The 22,720-nt window shown below is 32.1% G+C and overlaps 1 protein-coding gene across 5 annotated transcripts in view; it reads left to right on the top strand.

The window, feature by feature from the left end:
- The window catches only part of scrib (scribble planar cell polarity protein), a 214,732-nt gene that overhangs the window by 39,261 nt on the left and 152,751 nt on the right, over positions 1-22,720 (top strand). For all 5 annotated transcript variants that reach the window (XM_089098677.1, XM_089098679.1, XM_089098678.1 and 2 more), the window contains exons 6-8: positions 2,655-2,729; positions 13,692-13,909; positions 21,053-21,186. In XM_089098677.1, the coding sequence (XP_088954803.1) occupies positions 2,655-2,729; positions 13,692-13,909; positions 21,053-21,186 (427 nt within the window). The remainder of the gene's footprint in view (positions 1-2,654; positions 2,730-13,691; positions 13,910-21,052; positions 21,187-22,720) is intronic.

Raw genomic sequence — 22,720 nt, 5'->3', positions numbered from 1 at the left:
CGCTCGTTTTTCCCAGTCACCCGATCAAAATTTTGAGGTAGCCCTTTTGTTCAGCATGGTCGAAAAATATAATAACTATGTCTTTGAGAATGACTTAATCCCCCACTGTCCCCGGGGTGAAGGGTTGTATGTTATGAACTTCACCAAGTGATTACATATAGTATTGGTTATTGGGAAGTATACAGACGTTTTCAGGGGGGATTTTTTCTGGTAGGTGGGGGGAATATATGGAAGAATTTTTCCATGAAGGAAGTTTTCATGGGGGAAGGGACATTGCTATGAACGGGGCGCCGAATTTCCCAGCATTATTTAAAAAAACGATCAGAAATTAAATAAAAAAACAAACAAGTTTTCAACTGAAAAACCTTTCAACTGAAAAATTGTCAACATCAAAACTTAAAACGAACAGAAACTGTTACGTATATGATTGGGTTCGCCCTCTAGTCAATACCTTGCTCTTTACGGTAAATTTTTTTTAGTACTTTCATAAGAGCTATTTATTCTAATTAACGGCCTTTGTGATTAAGGGGTCTTTAGTAGCGTAAAGGGTGAGGTATTGATTAGGGGGCCGAACCCCCCTAATAAACGTAATAAAAATATACGAATATAGAAGTTCGTTACGTAAGTTAATTCGTAAGTTACATATATTTATTACTAATAAAAACATTCGTAAATAAAACTAAACAACTTTCGAGAAAGCCATTTAGCAAAAAAAAGTAAAATTAATATGCAAATTTCGTTTTAATTATGCATCTACAGTGAGCCAAAATCAGAACCTACATTAATCTAAAAACGTTCTGAAATTAAATAAAAAAAAACAATGTTTTTTAACTGAAAGTTAAGAGATACGTTAATACTTAAAACGAACAGAAATTATTCCGTATATGAAAGGGACTGTTCCCTCCTCAATGCCTCGTTCTTTACGCTAGAGTTTTTATTGTTTTAAAAAACAAAGTTGTGATACAGAGTCAAACTTTAGCGTAAAGAGCGAGGCGTGGAGGAGGGGACAGTCCCTTTCATATACGAAATAATTTCTGTTCGTTTTAAGTTCTAATGTTGCTCCTTACTTTCAGTTAAAAAAACTTGTTTTTTTTAACTTAAGATAGGAATGACGCTTTGATTAGTGATAAAAAGAGCATTACGGATAAACTAATGGGAAGTTTTGAGAATTTTCTTAAATTATTTTTGAGAATTTTCTTAAGAAAGTAGGGATGATGAAGGTGATAGTGGGGGAAATCCTGATCATTTGGAGGGACTTATTTTTCAAGAAGGAGTTGCTGAAAGCGTTATAAAGATTGAAGAGCTGTATGGGGTCAAGAAAAATAGGGTACATATAACGGTAGTGATAAAAGAATGAAAATAAACGGATACGATTTTAATAAGTGAGATCTGCCTATCTATTAATTTATTTACTTATTTCTAAAATAAACAATAGAATAGCAAATTAAAGTGGAATAAAAAAAAATGTTTTTTAAAATAAAAAAAAATGTGGATTTGAACTAAAAGATTTGACAATGAATTTGGCAGTCTAGAAAAAAAATCTTTTTTATTTATTGTTTAGTTATAACTTATTTGTATATCCTCAATTATCTTATCCAACTGAATGAAAATCGATCAATTTGAACTCCATATTGCTTTATGGTGAGCAATATTTAAAAAGTGTAAGGCTCTAAGATGAGAAGGTGGATTTGTTGGACTGCTACGAGATAAGATAAGATATTTATTTAAAAAAAAAAAAAATCACCATCACAAGCCCACAAAGAGCCGAATTCGGACTTCGAAGTCGACAGTATCCACAATGCCGATAATCTAGTCACTGAATAGAAAAGTGGAACTAGAGCAGGCTTTTTGGTCCTAAGGTTTGGAACCCTTCCACGAAGCAATCGGGCGGTGGATCACCTTGGTTATTTATGGTTAAAATGAATAATTTCCTTTTGGGTCTAATTTCATTTTTTTTTCAATTCTTGTTTTTTTGGTTAGTATTATTCTTTTTTGTATGTTTATATTTATTTTCATGATATTGATTGGTCATAATTTGCTTGTTTTATTTCCTTTTTTTTTGTTTTTGTTTTGTTTGCTTGTTAAGAGTTTTGTTGGTTTTTCAAGTGTTTATTCTATAGGTGATCGCCCAATATGAATTTCTTTCATGTGTTTTTGGGCGACTGCTTGGATTTATGTTATATTTTATTTGACTTTTTATTGAATGAACTGTAATGAACTGAACTGGTAATTTTATCAATATCTCCTTGTATAAATAGATTGTGAAAGACGAAGTAAGTGATACGAGTACATTTGAGTTTCAAATGAGCTTCTGAGTTGAGAGTTTCAATGGTGGGTTATAGAATCAGTGTTCCTTCTAATTTTGCTATGTAATTAAATCTTTAGTTGTGATTTAAATTAATTTAATTTATTTTATCAATTATAGTTTATTATGGTATCATTTTATTATTTCATTTTTTAAATTATTTTATTTTTAATTTATAAATTAATCATTTATTAGTTAGTTTAATTAATACAATCTAATGTAACTTGATAATTAAATTAATTTAATTTATTTTTTGTTAATATTTAATTTTTGATTGTGATTTAAGTGTTTGTGTGAGGACATTGTTATGAAGTCCCCTTTTTCTAATTGCCTTTTTTCTTGTTTAAAGCCAACGAACATTGGAGATCTACCTTCTCTTACTGAGCTTTGGCTTGATCATAATCAACTCGTCAGTTTACCTAAGGTTTGTTCAACGTCTCTTTAATCATTTTCTAAAGTTTTCTGTATGCTTTCAACTTCAATTGAGGTTGCATGTCCTTAATATAATCCGTCTCTCTTGTTCTCTCTCTCTCTCTCTCACTCTTCTCTCCTGCAAGAAATAAGAAGCTCTGTGGAATGAAGTTTTTTCTAAAGACACTGATTAAAATAATACATTAACGAATATGTCTGGTATATGACCAATAGCCGCCCACAGTGAAATAGAAAAAAAAAACACTGTTTATATGAATGAAAAGAAAGAAATAGAAGAAAGATAGAATTTAGCTTCAGCATTTCATAAAAGGTCATCATTTCACAAAGGTTCAGCTAAGACTTGGCTATCGTTATTTTTCTCTCTCTGTTTTGTTTCTGTATGCAAAATCCAAACCTTTTTCCTAGTTAAAAGAAAAATATGCAGCGCATATTTTTATTATATATGCACTTCTCTATGTAAGCACATATTTATATTTTATTTTATTATATAAAAATAATTTTCTGAAGTACTAGATACTGGATACTAGATACGGGGACAAGAAAATAATTTTCACTGAAAAGACCTCGATGTACAAGTTATACAGTTTTTGGCGTTAGCAGGTGTCAAATTTAAAACTAAGAAAAAAGATTCTTAAGTGAAAAATCAACGAAAAATAATCTAAAACATGGTACAAAACAGTTTAAGGACATATTGCATTGCTATGAAGATCTTATTTTTTTTGGAAATTTATTAATTGCTAATATTTCAGTAATTTGTTTTCACTGTTCAACACGGCAACACTGACAAAGCATGGTAGTGCCTTAGAAACTTTATAATTTCGAAACAACAAAAATTAAAATCTTTGAATTTTTTTTTATGAAACAGTAAGTTCAATACATTTCTTTTTTTTTCTTTTTTTTGTTACTTCTGTCATAGAATGTCTGATTAAATTTTATTTACAATCTTGATTAACAGACCAAAAGCTAAAATTAGTTTTATTTTTTCTTCTTGAAAGATGACAGCTTTCAACATGCAAAGCGTGCACGCGACGAGTTTCTTTGTTTATGTTTATGTTTGTTTTTGTTTATTTTTTTTCTTTGTCTTTGTTTATGTTTTTTTTTTCTTTGTTTTTGTTTGTGTTTTGTTTTTCTCGTCCTTATTTAAAAAATGTTCTTTTATGTTATTATTCCTTGGGATTTCCAAGTAGGACGATGGGGTGTTTAATCATCAATGATGAAGTCATTGATGATCGCCCCCCCCATTTTTTTTTCATTCTGTAAAATTTTCCAAAATAAGCTGAAATTTAGCAAAATTCTTGATTTCTTCAGAAAATCAAGGACGATAGTTTAATAATCAATGATGAAGACCACCCTGCCTTTTTATATTAATATAGCTAATAAGAATTTTTTCTGAAGACAGTTATTAAAATTCTGTGAATATTTTGGCTTCAATGAAATAAAATACAAATAGTAAAAAAAAAGAATCGCTCACTCAAAACTATACCATAAAATAGTAATAATATCTATTATAATAATAAAATAAGATACTATTATAATAAAATAATTAATATAATAAAGTAGTAAATATAGTAAAGTGTTAAGAAAGTGTAAGAGGCAAAAAAAAATGGGTTGAATTTGAACAAAGCAATGACAAGCGTATTAAAACGTACTAAAAAAAAAAACCACAGCAAAACATTAATTAATAAGAAACTGAATATTTCGACTCCACATCCGGGAGCCTTCATCAACGAAAAAAAAACTTAGTTAATAATCTATAGAAGAAGACAAAAAACAATACAAATAAAAGTGAAAAGAACAAAAGACAAAACAAATAAATGAAACACATCTTAATAAAACTTCCAAAGTACGGCAATACGTATTGCCGTGCGTATGGAAATACGGCAAAGTACGAATTTTGGTGTCTTCCAAAGTACGGCAATACGGCAAAATACGGATTTTGTTGTCTTATCTGTAATCACAGATAAGACACCAAAATCTTCAGTAGTCCAGGCGCCAGTTGACAAAAAGACTTATTTTCATGTCGTCATGACACATCTTCACAGTTAAATAGTAGGAAAACTGTTTTAACAGTGTTAAAACTCAAACCTTTGAATTTTTCTGATATACTCATAATTCATTATTGCATAATTCTTGCAAATAATTGCATTATTTGCATAAAAATCCATCTTTGGATTGTTTTCAATAAATCTTCCGCAAACATAACTAGCGAGAGATAACTCCTTTGAAGATAAATGCACAGTTTAACTTATCCTGAGAACCAGTAAAATAAAAAGTAAAAACTGTAAATGTAAAATCTAATGTAGATGTAAAAAGTAAAAACTGTAAAAAGTAAAACAGTAAAAAGTAAACTGTAAAACTGTAAAAAAAGTAAACAAAAAGTAAAACTGTAGAATTAACCTACTGTACAATATATATATAAATAGTGGAATGGCGCAAAAAAGAACTGAAAAACACATGTATATACATATGTATATATACATAACTGATAAGGGTTTTTATTTAAATCAAACAAATAAATAAATCAACTACTAGATGCAAACTTGTTTAGGCTATACACCCTTAAAAAAACCATGATATATACATCATATGTATATGTATGTATATATACATATCGAGGGTTTTAATTGCTACTCCTTTCATTATAACTGCTACTCGTAATGTTGCCCGAAATTGATATGTATAGATGGATATTTGTGCTAATACAGAAAAAGTATAAAATAAAGCTGAAATGAATTAATAAAATGAATAAAAAGTAAGCGAGGAGAAAAGAAAAAAGAAAGCGCAAAAGGGCGTGCGAGGGGGGCTGCTGCACTCCAACCACTTTCGAATCTTAAAAAGAACAACCTATTTAACAGTTTTCAGCAAAATAAAAAACAATCAAATTAATATCAAAAATATCAAATATTATGAAAACGAAAACGGCCGTTTTCGGGCGAAAACTCATCTGTTTGAACGTAGGGATGTTTTTGATCTTGCGTGTCTAATAATATAATAATATTATCCATTATTGATTTCTTTTTAACCCACTGCAAAATTGTGAAAAATAGCGTAGTGAGAAAATAGGCAAAGTTGCAAAAATGGTGGCAAAATTAGAACTAACGAAAAAGAGAAATTCGCAATAACAGTGATCACGACTTTACCCTGAGCCTGAAAGAATATGATAAGGCCTAAAAAAAATTAAGCAGCTTATCTGTTAGCTTCTCAAAAAAAGAATGATATTAGTAGCTTTTAGCAAAGATTTTTCTGTTACGATGACATCGAGATAAACAAAGAAAAATCTAGAAAAAACAATATCTCTATTATTCATTGCGTTTTAAATTACTTCGCATAATTAAATAAGCACGAAGTACAAGTATTATATACAGACTGTGACACCAATTTACAAAATTTGGGGGGGGGGGGTGGAGGAAGCAATAGGCCTATGTATATTTTTTTTAATCTTGAAGTGGCAGCAATTTGTTTTTTTTTTGTTAAATGAAAACATCCAAAGGTATTTTCCAGTGAAAATACCCAAAAAAAGTATTTTTCGAAATCTACGTAGGGTTGGTGAATACATCTACCCCTCCACACAATTTAGCGAGTGTACACATATATCAGCTATGTGTCCATCAATAAGCTAGTACTTGATATAAAGTATACCTTCAAAGGTTTTTATGATTATGCTAATGCTTCAGAACCCTGTGAACACGCCACACAACAGTAGAAGAGTTTAGCTGCTACCACGGTAGCTGTGAAGAATAGTTTACCCAGATAGTGCCGAATTTGATCTCTGTACATTCATATGTGCACCCCTTATTCGTTCCTGGGGAGTAGTGTCAAAATAGGTAAAAAGTATTTACTATTTTTATCTTCCTATTAGAAGTTTTTCGGATAAATCTCCACCAAGGTGTAGGTATGTGTAAATTCAGTCGTGTATTGTATTATGAGGGGTTTCTCACTATCGTCGCCTTGTGTACATCTTCCGCCACGCAAGGGACACTTCTGCTACATTGCGCTTCTTTATGCTGCAAATGATGATTATGGTGAAAAAAGAGCTGACATAGCTGTGCGAATCTAAACTATCAACGTACTAAAAATATTGGAGCTGGTGGTTAAGTATGTCATTAAGGATTGTTAGTCATAACATGGATGTTTAGTTGACACTAATATCTAAAATAATAAATGACGTTTAAACATTACCATCACGTTGCAAAAGTTCCTATTCTTTCTTTTAAGAATAAATAAAAAAAAAAAAAAAGTTTTTCTTAACTGAAAGTAAGAAGCAACATTAAAATTCAAAACGAGCAAAAATAATTCCATATATGAAAGGGTGCCCTCCTCAATACCTTGCTCTTTACGCTAAAGCCGTTAGTACTTTTAAAAAAGCTTCTTATTCTAATTAAACGGCCCCTGTGTTTTAGTAGGCGTTCTCAAAAATTGGGACATACAGTCAAATTTCAGCGTAAAGAGCAAATTATTGAGGAGGAGGCAACCCTTTATATATGGAATAATTTCTGTTCGTTTTGGGTTTTACTGTTCCTTCTTATTTTTAGTAAAAAAACTTTTTTTTTTTAATTTAGTTTCTGTTCGTTTTTCAAATAATGTATGTAAATCTGGCTCACCCTCCGTGAAATATATCCCCCCCCCTCACGGGGAACTCCTCCGTGAAAATATTATCCAACATAAAACACACTACCCCATCAAGTTTCCTCCAGACATTTCCATCCCCCCTCCCCGTAAAATTTCTTGCGGACGATTCAGTCTGAAAAATTATCCTAAGCATACTTTCATTTGAAGAAAAAAACTATAATCTCTAATCGGTTTCTCGATCACTCCGGAAATCTCCCCTTCCGTGAAATTTTTTTTTTTCGGAAATCAAAACACACGGACAACAGCCCCCGGATATTTCCTCCGGACTCCTCATGCAAAATTGAGTTGGCTAAGAGAATGCAAGACAATCAAAAATAATTTCGTATAGGAATTTTGTCAAATCCCCCCAGTGTAAAGTTCTCCATGGAAAATTCACCCCCCCCCCTGGAAATTTCCCTCACCAAGGAAGATTCCTCCAATAGAAATCCACTCCAAGCACCCCCCCCCCCCGAAAAATGTCCGCATACTTCCTAATAACAAATACTATACGTAAACAATGGGCAAATTTCATAATTTACAGGCCTCTCCCCACCGACTGTGGGGGTCATTTTACCCCTAAAGACATAGTTATTTGATTTTTTAACTATACTGAACAATGGTTATCTCAAAATTTGATCAGATAACTATGAGAAATAATTGGTCGTGGGAGGGGGGGGGGCAATTGCTTTCCAATAATTTTTGCCGCTTAAAAAGGGCACTAGAAATTTTAATTTACGTTCGAATACCCCCTCTCCCGATCTTCTAGCACCAATATTTCAGTATGATCACCCTAGAAAAAACAAATAAAGATGCATCCGTGATCTGTCTGGCAAAACTAGCAAAATTTGACATTTTGTATATACGAGCTTGAAACTTCTACAGTATGGCTCTCGAGTACGCCGAATCTGATTGTATGATTTTCATCAAGATTTCTTGAATTTTAGGGGGTGTTTTCCCCCTGTTTCAGGGAAAAAATCAGGCAAATTGTCTCAGACTTGTTACTTTTGATGGGTATCACTAAACTTGATGAATCTTATATATTTGGAATCAGCATAATAAGCTGATTCTTCTAATGCATCTATTGATATCTAATTTCCGTTTTTGAGAGTTTCGGTTACTATTGGGCCGAGTTGTTCCTTGCTTGTAGTGCATTACCACAACTTGTTTGATAACACTCGTATCGGAGCCAGCTTAGAGTTGCATTTTGGTTGATCTGGTTTTTCAATCTTTTGACTTTGTTTTTTACCTTTGTTTGCTGATCACTTGTAGTTGAACAATAATTTAATGTTAATTACTGCTTTTTTTGTTAATTGTAGAATTTTACCCTATCAGTGACTGTGTGGTTGCAACCAATGATGATTGCTAAAACTTTTCCAGGGAGAGGAACACCTGCAAAAAATACCCGAAGAGAGGGAAGGAGGTTGAAGATTTTTTCCTTAAGTCAGAAAAGTGGCAATTTATATTATTAATTAAAAAAACTTTTTCCACAAAATAATTTTTTCAAAGAAAAGTAAAGAACTCCATGAAACCAAAAATGAACAAAAATAAAATCAAATAATCTACCAAGCGTGAAACTACCACCACAAACCAGCATCGATAAATAAATGAAACCCAAAAAGAACAGAAGTTACAATAAATAACCGAGTCAAACTCAAAACGAGCAGAAGTTAACATGAGTAGGGCTCAAAACCCCTATTCCTTCCAAGGCCAGAACATAATTTGCATTTAACTAAAAAAATACAAATAAATGTGCATTGTCAGTTTAATATACATATACTTATATTTAGTTATAAAAATGTTAATATTATTTGATTTATTGAAGTTATCAAAGTAAAAACATTTATATTTTTTTTCAATCACTTTCCACTATTAAAAGGGCACTAGCCCTTTCAATTTCCAATCAAATGAGCACTTTTTGAAATCTCTACAACAACTTTCTATATAAACCTTATACTCCCCCAGGGCATAACTTACAACCCTTGTGCTGAGGGCTCTGAGGGAGTTCTCATCCTAAAAGATCTAATTTCCAGGAATTTCAACTACGTTGGACAAATGGATAAAAATTAGTTGGTTAGTTGTCCTCCAACCCCCACAGGCCATAACTTATAACCCTTGCCCTGAGGGTTGTGTGGGTGTGACCTCAAAAACATTTTCTATCTGGAAATCAACTACGCTGAACAAAATGGCTATCTCAAAATTCTGATTGGATGTGTTTGGGGAAATGATGGGCGTGGAAGGGGTGTTAGCTGCCTTCTAATCACTTTCGACTATTAACAAGGGCACAAGCCACTTCAATTTCCAATCGAATGAGCCCTTTTCGAATTTTCTACGACATCTCCTTCGATACGAAGTGCCCTGGTATGGAAAAAGAAGAAAACAAAAAAATTGTAATACATTTTGCCAACATCGTTCTTTACTTAGGCAGCGCTATTAATTAATTAATTAATTTATTTTTGACCCACTAACAATTATAAAAAAGTGGAGTAACAAAAGAAAATAAAAAGTAAAGACATACAAAAACAAAACACATGCAAAATAATATCAATATAAAAAATACAAATCAAAACAATCGGGCTGCCTATGATAATATAAAATTTAATGTTTTGCTGTTTTAAATTTTCCACAAGGGGGGGGGATATTTTTGGAGGACAAACTAGTCACATAAACGGAGCATGTTCAGTTTACAGACATTTGAGTTAATTACATAATTAAAACAAGAATTATTCTATTTTACACAAATTAAGGGAAGGGATCTCCCGTGAATATCAGCAGATGATATACTAGGAAAAACTGTTGCTGCGTGCCTTCGTGAGATAGTTCAATGTGTCACGGAGTATTGATGATTAATTTATTGACCGATCATAAAAACTAAAGTTGAAAGATAGTCGCTCAGTCTTGTGTATCTGACGTTAGACTCCCTGGCGAAACTATAATGCAATTCTCACTGACAAGCTCCTATTGCACCAGGAGCCTTATTAGTGGTCTGCTTGCCGCTGGCAAGCTTAACTCCCATTTTTGTATTCTTTCTATTTTCTGTTTTATGAGGTGTTCTTCAGAATCTAATTCATTTCTCCCGAAAGTGACGGGCAATATTTCCAAGTAGCTCGTATTATAAATATAAATTTTTAAATTCCTGGTGGGAACGTTTAAATCTATTTTTGTAGCTTGATGAAAGGCTCAAATTTTATATTATTTAAGTTTTTAAGTTTCTTTTCAAAATTTACAAGTTTTACATCCTTTTACAGATTTCGATTGGTTTTCCTGTTTTTTTTTTGTTTTTTTAAGTTGGCGTTGTTTGAATCACAGATAACCTCTACTTTGGGGAAAATAAAAGCTATATGGCAGTATTGCTTATATAAAAGTGAGAACTTTTCAAATCACCAATACATCCCCCCTCCTCCTTAATACAGGGTTTTATGCTTTGGCGCTGCAATTGGAAATACTTAGTTTATCCTTTTGTATAAGAAATTAAAATCTAGTTTTATCCATATTGATACATCTGCACCGTTCCTGAGAGCGAATTTATCCTGCGAGGAAATTTATCCTACAAGGAAATTTGTTCTGCAAGGGAATTTATCCTGTCCACCTTTTTTTTATTATTCACTATTGACCTCCAAACAATTAGATTATATAGTTTTATAAACTGGACTGTGGAGCGCTCAAAAATAGAAAGGCTCAAAATGTTTAATTAGTATTTTGATTTTAAATTTCAATTCTTTTTCGGGAATGAGTGTTTGAGCAGCTTTCGCTCTCAGGTCGCGAAATGCACGAAGAAAATTATTTTCTTATTTTTAAATAGCACAGTCTTAAACCGGCACCACGCACACCATTGTTCAGCATGCGAAGAGTAAGTAAGTAAGTCTGAACACTTATTATGCGGTGGAACATCAATTTTTAACATTCAGTTGCCGTTGAATGGCCTAGAGAAGCTTCCAAGTCCTGGTTCCTTTACGCCGTTAAGTAAAAAAAAACAAGTTTTTTTAACTGAAAGTAAGGAGCGACATTAAAGCTTAAAACGAACAGAAATTATTCCGTATATGGAAGGGGCTGTCCCTTCCTCCACGTCTCGCTCTTTACGCTAAAGTTTTTTATTTTGTTAAAAAAAATAGAGTTGTGAGAAAGAGTCAAACTTTAGCGTAAACTTGATGAAACTTATATATTTGAAATCAGCATTAAAATCTGATCAAAATTCCGTTTTTTAGAGTTTCGGTTATTATTGAGCTGGGTCGCTCCTTACTTACAGTTCGTTACCACGAACTTTTTGATGTGTAATGAAGCCCGCTAGAGGTCTAAGAAACTGAGGATAGACGAACACAAGCACAAAGTTCATTAGTAATATAGAATTATTTCTGTTGCCTGTCTGTATTACATACGTTTTGTCTGTGTCAAAATCAAAGTGGTAAAGAGAGAAAGGACATTACTATGAAGCATGGTTTTCTCTTCAAAAACTGCACCTTATTTTTGTCTGCTCCTCGTTCTTTGACATTTAAATACTCTTAATATTGCTTCTAATCTGAATTGATATTTCTTTTTTATATTAAGCTAGTGCAGTCTTAAACCTAATATTTAGTGGAAACTCTCTCACAAAATTTATTAATTTCTCATCCAGAAATGCCATTTTGTTGTTTCTACGTTGTCTTTTCCATAAAGAAATCTAAACTTGCGTAACGTACATTTATATGTAGATGAAGAGTTCCAGCCTATTCGGCATTGCTTACGACTACGTTATGGAAAAAATTCAGTTTCCGTAATGTAACTGAAAAACATTCAGTTAACATTCAGAATCTCCTAGAGAAACTTTACGACAAAGGTACATATCAAAGTAAAGAGCATTTAAATATGCCAAGTAGTATTTCAAACTTTGCCAGGTTTTAGAGACTGGGTCTACTGACACTCAGTGTTTTCCTGGTTTGTACTTTTTTTTGAAGCTATAACTGCCATACTCGATCCCTGTACTGGAGGCTGAGAAAAAAAATTCAGTGAAGAAATAAAAGAAAAAATATATTGGATAAAAGTCCGACAGAGAAAGTAAAAAGATCAACCTTAAAAATGAAGCTAAAATAGAAGGAGGCCTTTCTTCAGTTTCCTTTGAACTATCATCAAAGAAAGAGCATATTCTGTCCTAGTTTCTTCTCAAAGTTTCTCTTTTTATGTTGTCCGGTGCATTTTTATCCTTTTTTTTTCGTTTCACCATATTGCTGCACCGGGGACGATAAAGTGGAGTTCTCGGCCATAATAATTCAGTTTTTTTTCTTTTCACTGACTATAATTTATTCGTTCTCGTCTTTTTTCGTTCCCCTACGTTTTATCTTTTTTATGGCTCACATAAAAGGCCGTATCAAGGGGGAGTTAGGGAAATTGATTCTCTCCCCCTATCATTTTGGCCCGACTCTTAAAAACGCAAAAAATGCAGTTTAAGAAATTTTTGTTGGGTTTTTAAGCTTTTTCTTATGTTAATCCCCCCCCCATCCTGAAAAAATCCTGGATACGCCTTGCTCAGATATAATGAATATGATGTATTCTGTAATCAGTTAAGATTTAAATACTATGTATAATTAGGAGAGTGACAAGTATACATAATAGGGAAGGCTATTAAAAGTATAGTAACAAATATTAAATTTTATTTTCTTCTACAATTAGTCGAAAATTTTCTCACGATTCTTGTTTGTATATCCTTTATAGACACTGCAAAAAAAATCGTACTAAGTATATTTTTGACTTGCGTTATATTCAGCCAGTGCGCCCTTTAATCTTATTTAATATACTGTGATGTTTCAACACTTGATATCAAGTTGCCATTCAACCGGTCAAAGAAGCTTCCAGCCAATACACGAAAAAATACATTTCAAAATCAAAAGCATTCAACTGTGGCTAAGATTTGCCGCAATTATAAGCTATGTTTATGCTCTGCGCTTTTATTAGAGACTGAGCAGGGTTGCCACCTGGTGAGAATATCACTAAATTTTAGTGATTTGTTGGTTGATTTAGTGATTTTCTTCAATAATCTAGTGATTTATGTGCTGATTTAGTGATATTTTTTTTTTTTAGGCAATGTAAAAAAATCCCTATAAATAGTGATAAATCACTAGGGGTGGCAACCATGTGACTGAGTCTATCGATACCGAATCTGAGCGTTTTCCTGATTGTCATTACTTTTGGTTTTCTGAATGCAACAGAGGTCGTTTCTTTAGTTGTCCCATGGTTGTGCGGGGTTTTCACTGGATATGTCTGATTCTTAATTAGGAAAGACCTCGAACATCCTGTAAAATTAATAAATTCATAAGTGACCATTTTACTTTTAATTAAATTATGGTACTTTTTACAGTATATTAGATTAAATTTGCAGGAAATTGGTGGTTTGAAGCAGTTAATTTGCCTAGATGTATCAGAGAATCGACTGGAATCATTGCCAGAAGAAATAGGTCTACTTGAAAACCTCACGGATCTTCATTTGTCGCAGAATTTTCTTGATTCTATGCCTGAATCAATTGACATGCTGAAAAAGCTGACCATTCTCAAAGTAGATCAGAATAGATTGACAAGTCTCACTGACAGAATCGGAGAGTGAGTCCATCTGTTTTTTTTCCTCTCCTTCTTTCCACCTTTATCTCTCTCTCCCTCTATTTGCTTGAGTTTGTTGTGAACTAGTTTGCTTTGTCGTTTATCTGTTTCAGTCTATATGTGGTCTTTTGGTGTCCTTTCTTTCTTCTCCTTTATTAATTTGAAATTTAAATATTTGGCTGTCAAGCTTTGCTTTTGAGCGTTATGACTTATATATTGTAAATTTATGTTAAATTATTCAATGCTAATAAATAAAAAAATGGATCGGAAAATTGCATCTACATCAGCAATTTTAAAATACAAAGTAGAATTAGAATTAGTCATTTTTTATTTTAAATCACATTCGTAATATTTCGTAGTTTATCTCTAATTTTGCGAAAATCATTTTCAAAAACCAATTTGCCACGCTTCCGGCAATTCAGGTCTTGTGTTTTTTTTTTCAATCCTTTTAGTAGTGTTTGCAACTCCTCGCAAAGTATTTTTTTTTAATTCAGAATTTTATTCTTTTCTATGTTGTTTGTTACTTTATTACGGTTTTGTACATTCACACGTTCTCATCTTTCTTCAGACCTCCTATCTTTAACTTGGACGAGTACAGACTAACTATTCCCTCTCAATTTCTTAACATGCCTTTTCAATTACTTAGTATCAGACCGTTTGGCTGCATCTTCCATACCATCGTTAATTTCATCAATGGCCCCTATTTCACATTTACTCATTTGATACTTTAATGTATTCTCTACATCCAGGGCCGTATCCAAGATTTTTTTCGGGGGTGGGGGGTATAAAGAATAAAATAAAAAAAACGCATGAAAATTTTGTTTATATTCATTTTTGTTACGTTTTTACGAGTCGGACAAACATTTCGAGTGGGGGGTGGTTCAAACCCCCTTTCACCCCTCCCCCCGGTACGGTCTTGTCTACTTCCCTTATTTTCAAGTTTTCTCGCATGGTATACCACCCAGAAATTTATTGTACAATCCCTTCTCTGTTCTTCTAACCATTAAGCGTTTCTGATAGTATTCATAGCTGCGTTTCTGACTTCTATCCCTAAGACATCTTCTGCAACATCGCGAACTTTTTTTTATCAAGTTATTCCATCCATCTTCTGCATATTCAAATCTCAAAATCTATAGCATCCTATGAAACGGTTCTCGGATTTTGAATTTTTAAATTTTATATTGATGTTTCGTAAAATTAATGTTTAAATTTGATATTGAGAACTAATGTTTAAGTTCTATATAGATGTTTTTTAGTTTTAATTTTAAGCTTTATAGTTTAAATTCTAATGTTCAAATTCTACTTTTAATATGAAGCAAAATAGACAATTAATAAGAGGTAAAACAATGCGGAATTAATCCAAGACAGTGAAAATTTTAACTTTAAATGAATATATTTCGGCTCTATCTAAGGCTAGTTCACAACAAAGAACACAAATATATATATATATATATATATATATATATATATATATATATATATATATATATATATATATATATATATATATATATATATATATATATATATATATATATATATATATATATATATATATATATATATATATATATAATAAAACTTACAGTAAAATGCGATCTTTAAAACTAAAATAAAAAATTAAATACGAAACGAAGAGACTGAATTAAATACGAAAAATTTAAACTGAAGAGAAAACAAACCAACAAAGAGAAAAATCTCAGTGAAAAAAAAAAAAAAAAACAAACGAGACTGCGGCCAGTGGAGAAAACAATTCGAAACGAGGCAATTCATTGAGGTAAGTACTAATCAAGAGCATGTTTTTAACACTATTCTTAATTTTTGACTTTTTCGGGGGGGGGGGGGGTACTAATTTTTACTCCGTTTTTGACTAATTTTACTGATTTTTACCTAGGTTTTACTAATTTTCGACTTATTTTCTACTCGGTCAAAAATTTCGGGGGGGGGGGGTTCAAACCGGGTAACGTCCCACCCCCCCCTGGATACGGCCTTGTTTGTTTGATAAATCAATCATTTTTTCGATCAGTTTATTTGCACCTATGTTTGACTTTTAGTATAACGATATTGTTTTAGTTCAATATTAATGAAGAATAAAGGCCTATTAAATAGTTTATAAATAATAAAACGTGACTAAATAAAACGTTGATAATGTGAATTTTTATGAACCGATGCGCTTTTTCTTAAAAGGCAAGAAGACCTAATAACGATCGTTACGAAAAGATTTCCTGCTAAAATTCGAAATATTCACTCATGGAAAAATGGGGAAGTACTGTTATGTTAGAAGATGGATATGATGGGAAGCTTGGCCAGTCATTTCATTTCACGGGTTTGATAAAAAGAAATAATAATCTGAGGGTGTAGTGTTTTACAACCTATGTAATTTTATATATTCTTGAGAATCTGGTGGCCTTTAGCAAGATTTGAGCTGTCCATTAGCTTCACTTCAGTGCATTGCTTCACATCGCAAATCAACATCCACCATTGTGTTTTCACTAAGTTTATTTGTTGTTGAAAAACATTTTCACTCCGAATCCATCTTAAGCTAAAACTGCACGTATAAACCTTCCTGAAAGGCCAGCTCCAGGAGGTTTCTCTTCTGGAAGATTTTTCCTGTTACATGACGAGCGTTGTCCCTCTGTTATATTTATATCTATAAGGTTTACCAAGCTTGTAAAATTTTACAAAGGTTATGAATACCCTTGCACTGCACCTTACCCAACCCTTAATGTGTACATTAAATTAAAAAAACAAGTTTTTTTTTACCAGAAAATAAGGAGCAACATTAAAAATTAAAACGAACAGAAATGATTACGTATATGAAGGGGGTTGCCTCTTCCTCAACATCTCGCTCTTTACGCTTAAGGTTTTTAGTACTTTTGAAAAAAGCTTCTTATTGTTACAATTAAACGAACATAGTGTTTCTTAAAGAATTGGGAGACACTTCAAACTTTAGCGCAAAGAGCGAGGTGTTGAGGAGGAGGCAACCCCCTTCATATACGGAATAAGTTCTGTTCATTTTAAGTTTTAATGTCGCTCCTTACTTTCTGTAAAAAAAACTATTTTATTTCTGAACGTTTTTTGAATTAACGCAGGTTTTGGAATTAGCTAACCGTATATGAATAATTAAACGAAATTTGCATGTTAATTTTACTTTTTTTTTGGCTAAATGGCTTTCTCAAGATTTGGATTGTACGAATTTGAGAAAAAGGGAGGGGAGGGTGCCTAGTTGCCCTCCAATTTTTTTGGTTCCTTAAAAAGGGCACTAGAACTTTTAATTTGATTTACGAACGTTTTCATTAGTAATAAATATACGTAACTTACGAATTTCCTCCCAATTCATTACGAACGGCTTCTGAAACACTATGTTCGTTGGAACAATGAGAAGCTTTTTCATTATAATGCTGAATCAGCATTATGAGCCTAATCTTTTGATATATTATTGACATCAAAATTCCGTTTTTTAAAGTTGCAATTACTATTGAGCCGTATCGCTTGTTTTTTTATAGTTTTTTTTTTATTACGTATACGTTGTTACGTATATGAGGGGCTTCGCCCCCTAGTCAATACCTCGCTTTTTACGCTAAAGTTCGAATTTCTTTCGAATCACAAACCCCTGAATCACAAAGGCCGTTTAATTAGAATAGATAGCTCTTTTGAAAGTACTAAAGAAACTTCTGCGTAAAGGGCGAGGTATTGAAAAGGGGTTGAACTCTCTCATATACGTAATAATTTCTCTTCATTTTGTTTTAATGTTGCTCCTTACTTTCAGGTGAAAAAACTTGTTTTTTTTATTTAATTTCTGATCGTTTTTTAAATAATGGTGGGAAACCCGGAGCCCCTTCATAGAAATGTCCGTTCCCCCAAGAAAACATCCTCCATGGAAAGATTCTCCCACATAACCCCCTCCTACGACCACTCCCCAACAAAAATCCATCCTGAAAATGTCTATATACTTCCCAATAACCAATGCTATATTTAAACAATGGACAATGTTCATGCAATTGCAGTCCTTCTTCCGGGAACTGTGGGGGATTAAGTCATCCTCAAAGACATATTTATTAGATTTTCGACTATTCTGAACAAAATAGCTATCTCAAAATTTTGATTGTGTGACTTTGGGGAAAGAAGAGCGTGGGAGGGGGCCAAGTGGCCCTCCAATTTTTTTGGTCACTTAAAATGGGCACTAAAACTTTTATTTTTCGTTCGAATGAGCCCTCTCGCGATATTCTAGGACCATTTGGTCGATACGATCACCTCTAAAAAAAAATAAAATAAAAAATAAACACGCATCCGTGATCTTTCTTCTGGCAAAAAATACAAACTTCCACATTTTTGCAGATAGGAGTTTGAAATATCTATAGTAGGGTTTTCTGTTACGCTGAATCTGATGGTTTGATTTTCATCAAGATTCTATCCCTTTTAGGGAGTGTTTCCTCCTTTTTTTGAAAATAAGGTTATTTTTCCAGGCTCGTAACTTTTGATGGGTAAGACTAAACTTGATGAAACCTATGTATTTGAAATCAGCATAAAAATTCGATTCTTTTGATGTATCTACTGGTATCAACATTCCGTTTTTTAGAGTTTCAGTTACTATTGAGCCGTGTCGCTCCTTACTTACAGTTTTTTACTTTGAACTGTTTGATATATGGGCCAAATGATATATTTCCCATGATTTTTTTTCCGTTTCTTGATTTAGTCAGCGTTGATTTAATTTACGGCTAACCAGGTTAAAACAAGAGTGACACATGGCAAAATGTATGGATTTTTTTTTTTTTTTTTTTTTTTTTTTTTTTTTTTTTTTTTACAAAGTGCCAGTCAGAAATTGCCAGCGTTTTTATGTCAATAAGAATAGGTTTAGTCTACTTAGGAGAAATATTGATGTTCAGAATATATAGGGGATGTTGCTTAGAAGTTAAGAGCATGCCACAGCAAGAAAACGTCAAGTCTTATATTGGATTGTTTTAAACTGCCTCTGAGAAAGCAATGAGCGTCCATCTTCTTCTTCTTCTTCTTAACCTTCATATAACCTTCTTATAACTTATAACTTTCTTCTTATAACCTTCATCTTCTTAACCAGTCTGGTGCTCATTGTTTTTATCTTTTTTTTTAATGTTTTTTTTGTCGATTTCTACCCCCATTTCTTTTGTTTAATTTGGTGCCTGCTATTGCCAAATAACTATATACCTGCATATGGTGGTCTTTATCATTATAAATTGAGTTACCGACTTTCCTAATTTATAATTGATCTCCTAATTTCTAACAGAGATTTTCCTGATTTGCTACTAAAAACTTTCCTAATTTCTTAAGGTTCTTACGGCTGTGTAAGTTTCTTCTTAATTATTTCAACAATCTTGTTTCGATTTCATTGTCCTAGGTATTTTAAATTTAAAAGTTATCTGATATTTTAAATTTAAATATTGTTGAGATTAAATTTATGTTTTAAATTAAAAGTTATTTGATATTCAAAATATATAAAGATAGCTGTTTAAAAGTTTGGACCCAACGAAGAGAATGTCAAGTCTTACCTTGTATTGTTTTTAATGGTCACTCATAAAGCAATAAAATCTTCACCCTCATCTTTCTAAGCAGTTGATTTACAGTTATTTTTATCTCTTTTTTGCCCATTTGTTTACCATCGTTTCTTTTTCTCGGTACTAGTTACTGCCAAAAACTGCATAGCTGCATATCATTATGCATAGTCTTTATCATTAAAAATTGAATTCTCTACTTTCTTATGATTTTTATGTAAATTTCTACTTAATCAGTTGAACAAGCAGATTTCAATTTCACTGTCCTAGGTACTTCAAATTTAAAAGCTATTCAATATCGATACAAATAATCTTAAATATCTTATGATTATAATAACTCGCGCGAATTATGTTTTTGTCGTGCCTGCGTACATTTACCAGTTCTCTAGGTTTATTAATCGTAAAACTAATCTTTTTAACCAAATAATTAAAATTAATTATTCTAAAATTATAAAACTAGTAAACTAATTTTACTGATTAGTCAAAAACATCTTTACGTTAAGCTAATATAAGAAACATAAAAACTTAAAAAGCTAATCTATCATGACCAAAATTTACTATATTATTTAACTGATTTTATTAATTGGTAAATTCACTGAATTTAACTAATTAGTAAAATTATCGGTACATTAAGGTAATATGGAGAGCTTAAAGAGGTAATTACCATTGCCAAAATTAGTAAAATAATTTCATTAATTAGTAAATTTTAGTAAAGCAAGCACATCGGTACTTTAAGCTAATATAGATAACATAAAACTTTAAAAGGTAATAGGTATCTACTATTATGAAAAATTAGTCGACTAAATAAATTATGTCAATCAATTATATTCAAACTACATCAGTTAAATTTAGATTAACATCATCATTACTTTTCTAAAATAACTTGATGAAAATTTATTATTATTATTATTTATTATTATTGATTAAAATATATTCAAGAAAAAAAGAAAATTCACTGTCCTATATTGCATAAAACTCCTTCAATTCTATTGGCTCATTTTTAAGACGTATTATTCTTTATTTTTGGAGAGTATTCAACCCTGCCTCTTTAAAACCATCCCCGCATCCATGAAATTGCCTAGTAGTCATCCCTTGCGCTATTTTAAGCCAGTAAAAAGAATACACAATTTGATTGGCTGTTTTGTGTGAAGCCAATAAAAAGACTGAAGTTTTTGTCACATTTTTTAAGTGATTTCTCTTTTTATCTCTACCGCCCTGCGGACATTTCTCAATCTAGCCTCTTCTGAGCCCAATTTGTTGATGTATCCATGTATAATGTATCCAATAACGCACAATTTGATTGGCTCTTTTGTGTGAAGCATTAAGCCAATAAAAAGACCGAAGTTTTTGTCACAACAATTTTTTGAGTGATTTCTCTTTTTATCTCTACCGCCCCTACCGCGTTTCTGAATCTATCCTCTTCTGAGCCGATTTTGTTGATGATGTATGTATTATGTTGATTTTGTTGATGTATGTATTAAATGATTGTTGGTGTGCACATGTCTGTGATCAATTCTTGATGCATCCATGTATGTATTAAATGATTGTTTTTAATTACAATTGATGTTAAACTGTTCACAAAATTTGCAATTGTTAATCATAATGTTCTCTATTGCAGTTGTTCAAACCTTCAAGAGCTGATTTTGACCGAGAATTTTTTAACAGAGTTACCCGAATCTCTAGGACAATTGACCCATCTTAGTAATTTGAACTCTGATCGAAATCGTTTATCTTCTCTTCCTGTTGATATAGGTATGTTAGAAGGGTTCATTTTCATTCGTTTGTATTATTAGTATTGTAACAAGATTACAATACTAATAATGCACGTGCTTCACATGTGTGCTAATACATGTGATTTGTCCTGCCACAAACAAATCTGTATAGATTTTCACGTGGTAGGTCTCTTTGATATGTTTTTTTTTGTGAATATTGATATTTAATGAAAATGAATTTCTCTCTCTCGATTAGAGGAGGGAAACTGCTGCTCTTAGATTCCCCCTCCCCTCTAGATCTTAGAAAATATATTTGTTGAGTATTTTCTTTGAAAAGGCGAAAAAAGTATTAAAATTGCCCTCCCCCTAGTTCTTTTTTTGTGCCTTCCTTCAAAAAAATTGAACAAAAATACTTTCGCCTACGCCCTACTTTTTTGGGATGTGGTGCCCCTAGTTAAAACGGGGTTGATCTGATTCATCAGTCATTTGCTACAGAAATATGCAATGAAGAACAAATTAAGGATAATTTGAGAGAGAAAAAAAAGAAATTCTGTTGCTATCCTTAAAAGAATTTTATATTTTTACCAAAGAAGTAAAAAAAAATAACCTTACGCGTACCTTCTACTTTCTGGTGGGAATTGTTGCTTTTTGGGTATTGGTACCTGTAGTTAAAAACGGGTTGATAGGATCCATGAATCGTTTACCATAGAAATATGCAATAAAGAATAAATTAAGGATAATTTGAGAAAAAATTGAGAAATTGTGTTGCTATTCAAAAAACATTTTTATATTCTTTACTGATAAAGAAAGTGTCAAGGGGGCCTGAAAGAACATTTTGAGACTGTGTTAAACTCTGATAAACTTTTAGGAAATGATGTAGAAAAGAATGATACACTTTTTGACAAGTTTGAAGGGAAGGAAGATTTTTTTTAAGAGCATGACATGGAGACAGTGCTAAAAGGATTTAAAAATAATAAGGCCCCATCTGCTGATAGTATCGTAAATGAGTTTTCGAATTATGGTGGTTGGGAAGTTAGAGATAAATTACTGCAGATTATGAATATGATTATTGAAAAAGGGGAAGTACCTAGTGACTTTGGGAAAACTTCGATTAATCCCCTTTAATAAAAAATGTGATAAGAGTGAATATGGTAATTACAGAGACATCAGCTTTTATTGTCTTTAAGAGGTTCAATTTTAGCTTCCCTAATCCTTATTTAATTGTTATTTTTTAAATAAGTTGCAATATATACTCGATTTTGCTGACAATGACATGTCTCTGCCCCCCTCCTTCCACATGGAAAAATCTGAGCTTAAGGAAGTTTTGTATATCAGGTATTGTGGTCTTTGAGGTCAAATCGCTGGACTGGTATATAAGTTTTATAGTTTTTAAAATTAGGTGTTTGTCCTTTATGTCTGTTAACTTTTTGGCAAGATATAAGCATGATCGTAGAACGTCCTATTGTGTTTTTGTCTAAGTCGGATTGCTAAAAATCGCTATTTTGGCAACTTACGCTATTTTACCTTCATCCATAACACGTTACCTAGCCATTGAAATCTTACTTTTGCTCTTC

The sequence above is a fragment of the Artemia sp. Qi Xiang Cuo genome, chromosome 13 (genome assembly GCF_049724085.1).
Source record: "Artemia sp. Qi Xiang Cuo chromosome 13, ASM4972408v1, whole genome shotgun sequence".
NCBI lineage: Eukaryota > Metazoa > Arthropoda > Branchiopoda > Anostraca > Artemiidae > Artemia > Artemia sp. Qi Xiang Cuo.
Note: the sequence above shows the minus strand (reverse complement) of the source record. Positions and strands in the feature narration are given on the sequence as shown.